Below are 12250 nucleotides of genomic sequence, written 5' to 3' on the forward strand. Positions count from 1 at the left end.
TCTTTTACCATGATGGATTCATATAATTAAAAAAAAAAATTAATTCAACAGCTCTGTTTCTCTTAACTAAGAATTCATCATCATGAAAGCACGCTGAGAGAACTGCTCTCTACTGCAGAAAGACACCATACCATAAAAGATTAATTTTAAACCATTTCTAGGGAAAAAAATTTAACTATTTGGAAGTGGGGCAAGCCTGGCTGCACGTGCTTCAAAAAGCACTTGCCAGAGTTGAGGGGTGAACCTCCATTGCTGCCTCTTGATTTCCCAACCCAGGAGATGCTGAGGGCAGGCGGTGGGTCCCGCTGGGACCCTGCCTCTGGGCTTGGCTTAGTGTGTTTTGTGGTAGAGAAGCACAAATGCAACAGGCGGGGGGAGCCTGCGGGCAGGGGGGGCTGCGCTAAGCCCCAGCCTTTCCTCATGCTTCACATCTCCACCAGTGGCTCAAGCTTCCCGTGGCAGCGTGTTTGTCCCCACTGTCATCTCTTCCCCAACCTCAGACACGAAGACCAGGTGCCTGGGGGAGCGTTTCTGCCGCTGTCAGCCCAGCTAAACAAACCAAGGACTAATTGAGTCAAACAGCTCCATCCAACCCATTTTATTTATTCTCACTATCATCTGGCCCCGTGGGAATCGCCTCCGCGGCTGCGACTGAGGAGCAGCACACGTGTCCTAGAGCTGGTCTCGGGGATGGAGTCGCTGCAGTGACAGTCACCTGAGTGCTCCCGGCGTGGAAGACATTGCTTTCAGAGACCAATTTATTCTACTGTTGCTACCATGAGGCCAGGAAATTCACGCTGGTAGGCTCCTTGGGGAGGTGTCGCTCCTGAGCCGGCCCTTCGACAGTCCGGTCCAGTGTCCCCCAAGCTCCATCCCATCCTGCCGGGACCAACGCACAGGTCACATCATCCTTATTCCCGCACACAAATACCAGTGGTTTCTTGTGCAGCTGGAAAGCAAGCACAGCATTGAAGTCCCACTTGCACCCACCCATGGAAACAGCTTATAAAAGGAAAACCATATTTTAGTACAACCTTACGTGGGATTTGCAGCCTTCTCTGAGTGCGAGGTGGAAGGAAGGTTTTGCAGCACTAGCTGTTGCGGTTGGTCCTGACAGCCAGCCTGCACGTCTCAGATACAGTTCTCTTTGCATGCCAAAGGCAAAATCATGTTTAATGTCATGTTAGCTTATTTTTTTAACGTGATACGTCCCAGTGAGGACGTGGCTCAACTGTTGTAGTGAGCATTTGTGAAATAACACGGATTTTAGCGGAGGACCTGGGAGGTTTAGCTTCCCCTCTTGCTTGCAGCTGGTGTTGCGCGAGCAGGATGGGGTACGGCTTTACGTTTTGTTTTTGTCAAGATCGGTCCATACCGGGGTGTTCCTGAAGGATGGATTAATTGGATCCAGGACTTAGGGGATTTAATCGGTTTCAATATTGGTTCAAAGTCTCTGTGCAACTAGATGGTGGGAGATGATGCTTATGCCTCTCATAATGGCACGCTGCTTGCTTCTCCTGGCTTGAAGGCTGGTCTGAAAACTGATCTGAACCTCAAGAAGGCATCAGGGAGAAAATACACCTGAAATGTTAAATCTGGGAAGTCTGAGTATGTCTCTGCTCTCCTCACATGAAGCAAGAGCTGGTTCTGGATATAAAGACCCAAACCTGATCGCTGCGGCATTGGGTAGCGCCTGTTTGCATCAACTGTGCGCACCTTCAGCAGAAGGGAAAAGACGCTGGCTGTTTCAGGCACAAAATTGCCCTAACAGGTAGGCCTGGAAGGGCATTTTTTGATGAAGTGTTATTTCATTAGAAAACATTGACTTGGCAAACTTGCTGGTTCTGGCAGTAAAAGTTTTGTTTACAAATTTTTTCCATTTCAAAAACACTTGTAGGGGAAATGTTTTGAAATTGTTTGAAATGGGATAAAAGTCTTCTGCTCCCCTCCTCCCCCCCTATGACTTTTGGTTTCCAAATTTACATTATGCTACAACTGTTTCTTTAATTTGAACTTCTAACAAGGTTTGATGCAAAGTATTTATTTATTTTTTTCCTTACAGCTATTCTGTTTACAGAAGTATCCCCATTTAGAACAGGGAAGAATCTAAAGCTCGTAAGGAACAAAAGCAAAGCAATTCCTATGCAGTGAAATGTTCTCTTCCAGCCCTACACTTATTTAAACCCCATATTTTACCCATTAAGATCCTTTCAAGCCCCTTGGCCATGTGATTGTGTGGACAAGTGTAAATACACAGTCGTTATTTTTCAGTAAGTGTGTGCGTGCATCTGTGCACAGGGGTAAGTCATGCAGAACTTTGTATTTATTTGGGGATTTTCAGTGCTCCCTGTATTTCTCATGATGAGTTGCATACGTATACCCTCATACCAAAGGACTTCTTTGGCTTCTGCTGAACTTTAGGCAAAATGTAACCTGTCCCAGGTTTGCTCTCAATAACGAGCCTTTGCTGGGAGAGCGTTTTCCCTGTGTGCACCAGCGCTGAGGCACAGGTAGGAATTACTGAGGTCAATGGGCAGTGACAAATACTCTTTTTTCAGGTTGATGTAGAGCCAACCTCATGACTTCTTATAACTGTAGCAGTTGTCCTCCTTCCTTGTTGCCCATGACTTAGTTACTTCCCTTATAGCATCCTGGATTAATAACCTTGTGTCTGTGTATATACATGTTGTGTGTAAATAACACATACGTATATTTTTATAGAGATATTGATGTGTGTTTATACGTGTGGTTTTTTAATTGTCATTTTTTTATGTCAGGTGGCCACAGATATGTGTGTGTGCCACCTTGGGGACGGGTCCTTTGCCCGTTAAGGGCAGCAGCAAAGTCTGCTCTGACTCCTCCTGAGGTTGGAAAGGTCTGGCAGGTTTTGTTTCCCCCGCCTGGCAGTGCGCTCTCCTGTCATGGCAGGAAACCTCGGATGAGAAATGATTTACAGATCAAGCAGAAGTGGTAGCTTATCCCCAAAATTCCCAAGCTGCAAAAATACTTGGAAACAAATGACTGTGACCTGTCATTTCCCATATGTTTGTGTACTGCTGGGGATGATACCACTGTGACCTGCTACGTCTTTGGATACACAAAAAAACATTAACCTTAGTTGATCAGGAAATCGGAGTCATTTATTTTTAATGAGTTTCTATTTTCCCCTCCCTCTAGCACAACTGTTCATGTTCTTAAGGAATTTCTTGGTGTTTCCAAATAGCTCCGTGCCCTTGCAGGCTCAGGTACTAGGTGTTCGCTCCCGGCGGCATAGCAGTGACGTATGCTGCACATCATGGAAGAGCATGGCAGGTTTCCCTTCTCTATAGCAAATCAATTGTAGACCAAAACCTGTGCGTTTGCAGGTTGTTTTGTTTTCCTCCTCTTCCTTCTGAAATAAGCCCCCAAGTTAATTTGTCAGAGAGTGTTAAATATACAGAGGCTGTTTCCAACTTTTATTCATTATAATAAGAATCTCCAGCTGGTTTCATTCTTCCTTTCGAGCTCTTAAGCTGATTTTTTTCTAGTCAAAATTATTAGCAGTAAATTCTAGCAAATTTTTCTGAAAAGAGCATGTGTCTTGTGCAATGTGCCCACGTGGCTGGGCATGGGTGGGGGGCAGCCCCTTGGCACATGATTCACTTCTGCATTTATTGTTGGCTTGCAAAATATTTGACTTTCTTCCATAGGAAACAAGTGCCTTGTGGCTAGGCTTTTGAGAAACATGTTCAGCAAGCCAGAGAGTTATGTTGTTCTTAGGAGGGGAAAAGATCGGTTCAATAGGTTTAACTTTATGCTTTAATGAAGATTTATCTAGCCCTATTTGGCCAACAGCACTGCTAAAGATTAGCGTAAGTCCACTGATGCAGATGGAGAGCATCCCATGTTGTGTGTACGGACCCCCATCCAACTTTGATTTCCTGTATTTGAGAGGAAAGTGTTTTAAAAGAGCACTTGCCTGCACGTGTTGGGAGAAAACAGTAGCTGAGAAAAGGAAAGAGGCAACAAATTCCAAGGAGATTATAATTGGTACATGATTGAAATCCCATATTAAAATCATTTCCTGACTGCTGCTTATTGGAGGCTTAGTTTTGACTTTTCTACAAAAGGGCCTTTGTGGGTAGCTTGGCATAAGTGAGTTAATAAATCAGGTTTATGATTCTCGGTTAATAAATTGGCACAGAGCCATTGACTTCTGTATTCATAAGAAATTAAACCAAGGAAAGCGAGCTAAGAGCCTGTGTGAATTTTAGCGCAAAAGAATAACAGGCTTCTGGGCATGGAGGGAGATGTGGAGGTTGTCTCCTCCCCTCCACGCCAGCCGGGTGCTTGGCTGTGGTTGTGCATGGAGCTGACCACGTTCAGCTGATGAACACAGGTTAATGAGCCAATTCTTGGCATCAGGCGCTGCCTGTCATTGCTTGCTTTTAGTCACTGTTCTTGGGCTTTTCTTGGGTTTCGTTATACAACTTTTCAACGTTCTAATTTTTAAACACATTTTAAAAACCTTGAAAATGCGTTAGTTTGAAATATACTTCTAGTTTTATATTATTGAATAATATAAAATTCACAAAGCTGATTTATTTTTTTTTCTCCATTTTAATTTTCCCCACATTTTTTTTTCTTCTTTAATTGTGATTAGTTTCTGGTTTTGATCAGGCAGGAAATGGAGCATGAAGAAGCCCCAAACAGAGAGCTATAGGCTGCCTTGCGAACGGGAGTGAAATGTGGATTGCATTAGGTTTAGGGGCTCAGCGTTCACCTCCGCGTAGCTCCAGCCTGGGCGAGCGGTGGGAAAGCTGCAGAAATCAGTGTGGCAGGCAGCAAAGACCCCTGCGCTGCAGGGGAATATAGGAGGAATTTTTTTTCAACTGCTATTAATCACAGCTTCAGACTGTGGCACCGGTACCCAAGGTGTATTGTTGAGGATGGGATTTTCTCCTGGATCTCCCACCGGCTGGCTCTGAGTACACCAAAGCCCTGGAGCAGGGGCTGCGCAGAGGTGACACGGGACCACGGGGTTGTGTGATGTGTTTTGAGGTCGGGGAGGGATGGGGACCAAATGGTAGTGATGTTTGGGATCTGTGGCAGCTGTAGCAACGTCCTTGCCAGGTGCCCCAGCACTGCACTGCTCCTGGCTTTTGCGAGCATACCTCCAGCTCCTTGCATAACCTGAAGAAAAATAAGCTTCATGGTGAAAATGTGCTTTTTGCTCATAAAATTCCAGCTGTGCCTATCTTTTTTTTTTTTTTTTTTTCTTCTGGTACTGCTCCGTGGTTGGATGTGATGCCCCAGGCCCTGAACTCGGGTGATGCCTTGTGACATGCTGGGGTCTTGTGTGGGGAGAGGGAACAGAATCACACCGGGGAAAAGGTGGGAAAAGTGGTTTTACACCCCGTGTAAGTACTGCCACGGGTGAGATGGTCCCATAATGGGAGGATGCGGATGGTGTTAAGTGTATCTGGAAAGTCATCCCATTGGAAATGAACTGAAAAGTAATGAATCGCTCTGATTTTGGTGCCTGCTATGTGCTGTTTCATCAGATTATACTTTTTCTTTGTCATTGACTTTTTTTTTTTCTTTGTTTTTCTTTTGTTTTCCAGGACCTGCAGTAAGTATCGTGGATTTTACTGTTGGATCAACAAAGTTAAGGCTTCCCCTTCCCCCCTCCCCTGCCTTTCGGTGTCATTGCAAAAGCATAGCATTTTTGGGTAGAGGTGTGTCTGGAAGCAAAATTGGTACCAGATGCTGCTGTATTTTTTTTTTCTCATGATTGTAGACAAATAGAGAGGGGGGGAAAAAAGTTTAAAAATGTTTAACTTGCGACCCTGAGGGAATTCAAGTAATTTTAAACCCAGAAAATAGTCAGTAAAAAAAGTTTTCCTTTAAAAAGTTCTTTAGTCCACTTCTATTTAGCAGAGAGAGTGCTGTGCTAATATTTTAACATTTTAGTGATTTTTATTTTTGTTTTAAGTCTTAAAACTCTGTCTTGCTTTTCATATCTGTTGTGTTTCCATCATTTAATACGGGTTTGGTAGCCTCACAAGGGGGGCCAGAGGGAAAGCCGTAGCTTGCTTGCTTCTCTCTTTGAAGTCTTGGGGAGAATAATGAGCATTCTTACCAACGCAACCACAAAATTTATGGGGAATTTGTTGTTTGAAGGGGTAATAGTTGAAAATGTGTCAACTCCTCCTTCCAAATGTTCAGATGTGTCTTTGGCTGTGCTACCACCGTGTCCAAATCTGATGTTCTCCTGCTGGTTTTGGAGTGAGAAAACAGCATTTCGTTTGTGCCCTCCAAGTTGCTGAGGGATTGTTAAAAAAGAAATTATGGGCAGTAGGTACTGCTGGTTTTCCACCTTTCTTCCCCAAAAGGAGGAGGAGAGGCACAGGCTGTTTGCGGCCACGTGTTTCCTTCTCCATCGTTGCACTAACAGAGACGTTTCTTCACGTCATTCTCTTCCTGTAGAGCATCACTGGGTTGAAAAGGGATCATTTCAGGAGGAATAAATTTACTAACTATTCCTGGGCTAATTAATTTCCAGTTCTGTAAATCTGTTTAAAAGCCAAAGGGTGACAAGGAGATGCACGTGGAGTGTGGGGGCTGTCACAGCGACACGGCTTTGGTTCTCCTGGGATCGACAGTGCTGTCTGTGGGGTTTTTCGTTAATGGCTTTTACCCTTTGAATTTTTGCTTCTATTTCAAGTTCATTTTTTGCTGTAAAGACTTAAGAGGGGTTTAAGCAAAATTATTATTTTGGCTAAGTTTTGAATGAGCAAATCAGGAAAATGTAAGACTTGACAGCTTTGGCTTAACCATTCCTAGAGGAAATCTGAATGCCTTTGCTCTAAAAGTTGTGTCCAGCGTTAGCAATAAATCCAAGACTCTGGCTCGAGAAATGCAAACAAATGAATTTTTCTTGTTAGTTTGTGTTCAGAAATGCAATCTGTCAATAAATTCATTTTCCTGTAATTAAAAACTGCAACACAGCCTCTCCAACCCACACAATAAAAGTGACTCCATGGGTTTTTGAAATACTGGTGACTTGGGCATTGACTGCAGGAGCACCGTTGGGAGGTGAATTCCTGTCTGCCCAGCCCAGAGCTCTGCGCTGCTCCGCGGCAGCACGGCTGTTCGCCTGCTTCACCAAATCCTGCATCGTGGTCACGTCATCAGGGGGAAGACCCTGAGGTCATGGAGAGCATCCGCCGAGGCTGGGGAGCCCTTTTGGGTGCTGGAGCTGGTCCTCGCAGGGCTTCTGCAGGGTGATTTTTTTTTTTTCTTCTCTGCAATTCATGCAATTTGGCTTAATTATTTAAAAAACCCCATAATTCCTCACTCAATGGCAGGTTACAAATGAAGAGGATACTGCCTATTTAAAGCTTTATATATACATCTTTTGAAGGGACATTTTCCTCTTCATGGAAGTACTTTGGCTTATTTAAAGTGGATTTATTTAACCATTTCAGCTGTGCTCCTGCTCGGAGGCCGTTATCAGCCCACACGCAGCCGGCTGGGTTACGCTTCCTCACGTGTGCTGTCTGTTCACTTTTATTGTACGTGATTCGGCATAGGCAACATATGGTGCACTATTAATTTTTCTTTGTCTCAAGTTGGTTTCATTTCCTGGTTCCCACGGCACTATTGAATTGCAAACGGAGCACAGGGGAGACTTAACACAAACAAGAGTTTGGTTCCCCCCCTCTCCCCTTGCCCTTCTTTAAAAGACAGCTCCTGATTTAGTTCATAAAAAAAAAAAAAAACCAAAACATAATAATCCTACATTTTTAGCGTAAGCAGTATTTGCCAGAGACTTCTTTAAACATAATATATAATAAAAGTCCTAGAACCCACAGAACCACAATATTATTTTATTTCAACAGTACTGTATTTAATTCTATTAGTTTCTTCTGTTTCTTGATTTTTGGCCATAAGGAATTGATTACATCCTACATGTACAGCATCGCACTCTGCTAAAACCGTATCCTCAATTCTGTTGTTCCCTAGTAGCAGTTGTTCTGGTATTTTATTTTTTGGCTGTCATAAGCTAGTTGTGTATATGAAATTATTAGAATTTGCGGTACAGGATTTGTGGCTGTTGGGTGATTGATCGTCCTGTCTGTAAGGGGTATTCTGCTCAGATGTGCTATAAAACCTCTGTTTCCGAGGGTATTAAAATCATATGCTGGGTAGGAAATTTCTACAATTGAAGGATAGACTTACCACAGACTGTAATTAAGCATTTACAGTCCCAGATATTAACAAACACTTTATGTATTAGCATGCTGGCTGGGGAACTCACCAGCGAGCGAGGGCTGGGAGTTACAAGTGTTTCCTATTTATCTGTGTGTGCTCCAGTGCCATACGTCTCCATAAAAATCTCGCTGTACGCTTTATCCCAAGACTGTAATTTGTTAAATAGGTGGTTGTTGAAGTCAATGTTGTTTCTGGATGGATCAGTAGTGCTGCAGGAGGCATTAAAAGCTGCAGGGGCACTTAGCAAGACGGGAGAACCACTGTACGTGGTACGGAGGGGGCTGCCAGAGCTATTTCATGCCATGAGAAACGTATGAGTCTGTATATCCGCAGCATGCTGACATAACCTATGTTTATGGTAGCAGATGACATTGCTGCACCAGATACACGCTTTACTGCCTACTTGTGTACCAGCTAATACTTAACAGCTCCTTCCCGGGAATCTGCCTTACGTCTGGCTTGCAGCAGGCTCCTCTGCTGTTAGCTCGCGGCACGTTTAACGGCAGCTCGGGCTGTAAACGCCTTTGGGAACCCCCCAAGGGGAGCAGAAAAGGTGAAATATCCTGAATAGTTTGTGGTTTATTCCGTTGATCTTGCGGGTGTTGCTAGCAACTTCAGTAAGGTCTTTCCCCGTAGCATCAGCTTTTCTTTCTGCTTCATTGCACACTAAAGCAAAGCTTAGAGGTGAGCTGGGAGAGCTGCATCCTGCGAGGAAGTTCATGGATCCGAGAGGGGCAAACCTTCATTGAATCAAGTGCTGGAATAGGAGTTTGAAGCCCAGCAATTGCTCCTGCGGGGGACAAGCTGTCCTGGCCGCTGGCTCGGCAGTGCCGCAGCCTCCCCGGCCTCTCCCCAGTGCCCGGGTGTTCCCGTACCTCTTGGTATTCGTGTCCTGGGGAGGGCTTACGGCCAGGATCTAGCATGCATCCTGCACATCCGTGGCTTCATGGGTGGCGGGGATGGAGCACAGGCAGCAGGGATGGTTGTGAGTTTGCAAAAGCCTCGGTAAGTAGCCAAAGAGAGATGAATATCTGGGAAAAACGTGCCATAGGTGTGACCTTTCTGATAGGAAAATTGCCCTGAGAGGTTTCTCTGCAGAGAGATTAGTCCTGGGGTTGGCTGGGGAGCCGATGGCCCCATGTCCTGCCTGCTGCTATGTGCTGTCACGCTGCTACGGGTGCATTGACTGACTTGTTATCTCACTTGTTCCCCCACCACAGGGGCAGTCAGGACGCGATGGTTACCCGGTAACTCTGCTATTCTTTTTATTTTTGTTCTCCTCTAATCTGCACCGCGTGGTCCTCTCCATCTTTTCCATGACACTTGATTTTTCTTTGCCTGTCTTGGTCTCTCTTTTTTTTTTTTTTACCTTCTTCCCTCTCTCTTCATCAGTGATAGCTTTTGAGGGATTTAGCCCTAAAACTTGGGAGCCCATACAATATTCTCCATTACTGTTTACAGAGGTGAAATACTTGAGCCCTTTCATGGTATTATTAACGCTCTTCCCTAAGAGTTCACTGGACTGCAAAGATAGCGAAGGCTTTGTCCTACTCATAGCTGTAGGTGGCCAAATTTGGGGACATTGGTTAAAGAGCTTTGGGTATTGAGATAGGTCCTCATTCACCCATCTCCAAAAATGTTCCCTGTGAGCTGAAGTGTCCTGCCAAGGCTGTCAGCAAGGAGAGATTTTGCAGGCTGGGAGGAGGGGTAATTCCTGATGCGCTGCCCTTCCCATGCCCATGGGCACTGCTGAAGTGTCTCTGTGTTAGAGGGAGGTGTCTTCTGGGGCAGAATTAAAGCCAAAGGCTGGTAACTTGGGGCTGTTAAAGGCTCTGAGCTGCTTTCTGCAGGAGGAGGGAGTCCTTGTTCTGGCCAGATCCCAAGCTGCAGCCTGCTGCCTGGCTTCCTTACTCCACATTACTGCGCTTGGATGGCCGCAGTGCTCCGGCTCCAAGGGGCTCGACAGCTCATCAGGGAGCGACTCCCGTGCACGCACTCAGTGTAACAGGTTGGTAAAGATCACTGTGTAGATTCTCCGTGTTCACAGCACGTTTCCAGCTCTGTTCCTGCTTTTTGAATGGGTGCGGTGAGTCCTGCACCGCCTGATGCTCTGGAAGGGGCTTCTTGGCTGTTTGTCCTGCTGTTCCATTTGAAAGGTAAAGGAAAGTAGTCAGCCTTCTCCTTCCTGTGGTTGATGCTCGGTTTTTTTCTTTTTTACCTCCCTCCCCCAGATGAGTGTGTTAGGAAATCCTGCTGATTTCCAGGGGAAGGATGGCCGGGGTGCAGCGCGGTGGTTTGTCTCCCTCAGGCGGTACCTGCCCGCAGCCGGAGCGGCCCCAGCTGAGATGCTGGAGCAAGGCGGTTATACAAATGCATGAGTGGCTTGTTGGAAATAGAGTTGAATTTATTAGAAATTAAGATGGGACACTTAGCTCTAATTAGACTCTTTAAAGGCAGTTTTAGGGTGGCTTTCTGCTCTTGTGGGATGTGGCTAACCACTGCTGGTTTAGCAGTTTTCGTGGCAGGTTTGCCTCTGTCTTCTCTGTGCTGGTCACGTTCTGGGAAAGCTTGTGCATGTGGTTTAGTTGCAGAGTTCTAAAAAGCGGAAATGCTGGAAGGAAATAGTGACTTTTTCCTAGGATAGAGCATCACCCCCAGCCTGTCCCGGTGGGCAGCCCCGGCACCGTGCTCATCCCAGCTCCTGGCAAGCGAGGGGTTTTGGTGCTGCTCTGTCTCTCCTGGATTGTGTCAGGGACTGGCAGTGACCTCCAGCTCTGCCACCACATCTGCACTGGGAAAATGGCATTAATGCTGCCAGAAGGTTTTTCCTCCCCTCTCCTTCTGCCCAGGACCTGCAGTCCAGGCAAGCTGTGCGGCTGGTCTTGTTCCTGACTTTGCAAAACTGGCTGAGCCAAACCCAGCAAACAGTGAATTACTGCATCCACATGGCTGTGGCTATGCTAATTAGCTTTATCTAATAGGGAGGTGATGATGATTGCACTTCCAAAGCAATACATATACCTGAAGAAGGAGGAAACTGAACACAAAGCAGGCTTGAGTGTCTTACTCAGCAGAAGCATATGGATAGGTTTTATTACATCCAGATACATAGTCAAATTAATTTAATTATTTAGTTCTCTTCAGGGTGATCGAATAAACTCTGACCTGTTTCAGGAGGTAGATCTGCAAATGCAGAAGTAGCAAGTGGATATTAAACGAGGTTTGATATCAGAGATAGGTGTGGTAACACGTGCATCTCTTGGCTAGTGGTGCTTTGAGTTTATTTGTGAGCTGCTAGTGTGTAACTGGGCTGCAAGCAGTGGAAGCTGTGAAGGGATGAGTGAACCAGAGCTCTGGAAACAACACCCAAAGAGCTTTTATAAGATGCTTTCAGTATTTTGAAACTTAACATGTTAAGGGGAGGGGTTTGTGCCCTACTGTAAAACTTTACAGCAGAAACTGTTTCTTCGTTACAAAGTTCTATAGGTTCATTATTATTAAACCCCAGAGAGGATTTAGTTTCTATTTTTAGGACTATGGCATATCCTGCTAACATTACCATAACAGCTATGAAGAATGTTGAGTTTTGTTGCTTTTCAGGTCGTGTTTGACTTGGTTTTGACATCCCATTGAACACAGATCACAGCATATACCTCAGCCTGAATTTCAGTGTAGGCTCCTATGGGCTAAGGGCTGCATCGGTCTATCTTCTCTTCCCTTTCCCCATAACTGTTGAACTTGGCCCATTTCAGCCAAATTTGACTGTGCAGATAATTAATTTAATGTGAACTTTGGATGTCAAGGTCAGGTTAAGGGAAAAAGAGCCTTTTTGATATCTGCTGCCATACACATGCCTCTGCCATATCACCTGCTTGAAGATTGTCCTGTCTGACATTTTCTGTTTCTTTTTTAATTGCAGCGCTGATGTTAAAAATATTTTTGACCCCCAGGCCAATAATTAATCCATTTCGGAGGTTTTCTAAGAGATGAGGAA

The 12250-nt window shown here is 45.1% G+C and overlaps 1 protein-coding gene across 1 annotated transcript in view; it reads left to right on the forward strand.

The window, feature by feature from the left end:
* Window positions 1-12250, forward strand: part of COL23A1 (collagen type XXIII alpha 1 chain) — a 194590-nt gene that overhangs the window by 135217 nt on the left and 47123 nt on the right. The window contains exons 4-5 of the mRNA XM_075766536.1: window positions 5604-5611; window positions 9477-9503. Of these exons, the coding sequence (XP_075622651.1) occupies window positions 5604-5611; window positions 9477-9503 (35 nt within the window). The remainder of the gene's footprint in view (window positions 1-5603; window positions 5612-9476; window positions 9504-12250) is intronic.

This window comes from Balearica regulorum, chromosome 14, assembly GCF_011004875.1.
Source record: "Balearica regulorum gibbericeps isolate bBalReg1 chromosome 14, bBalReg1.pri, whole genome shotgun sequence".
Taxonomy (NCBI): domain Eukaryota; kingdom Metazoa; phylum Chordata; class Aves; order Gruiformes; family Gruidae; genus Balearica; species Balearica regulorum.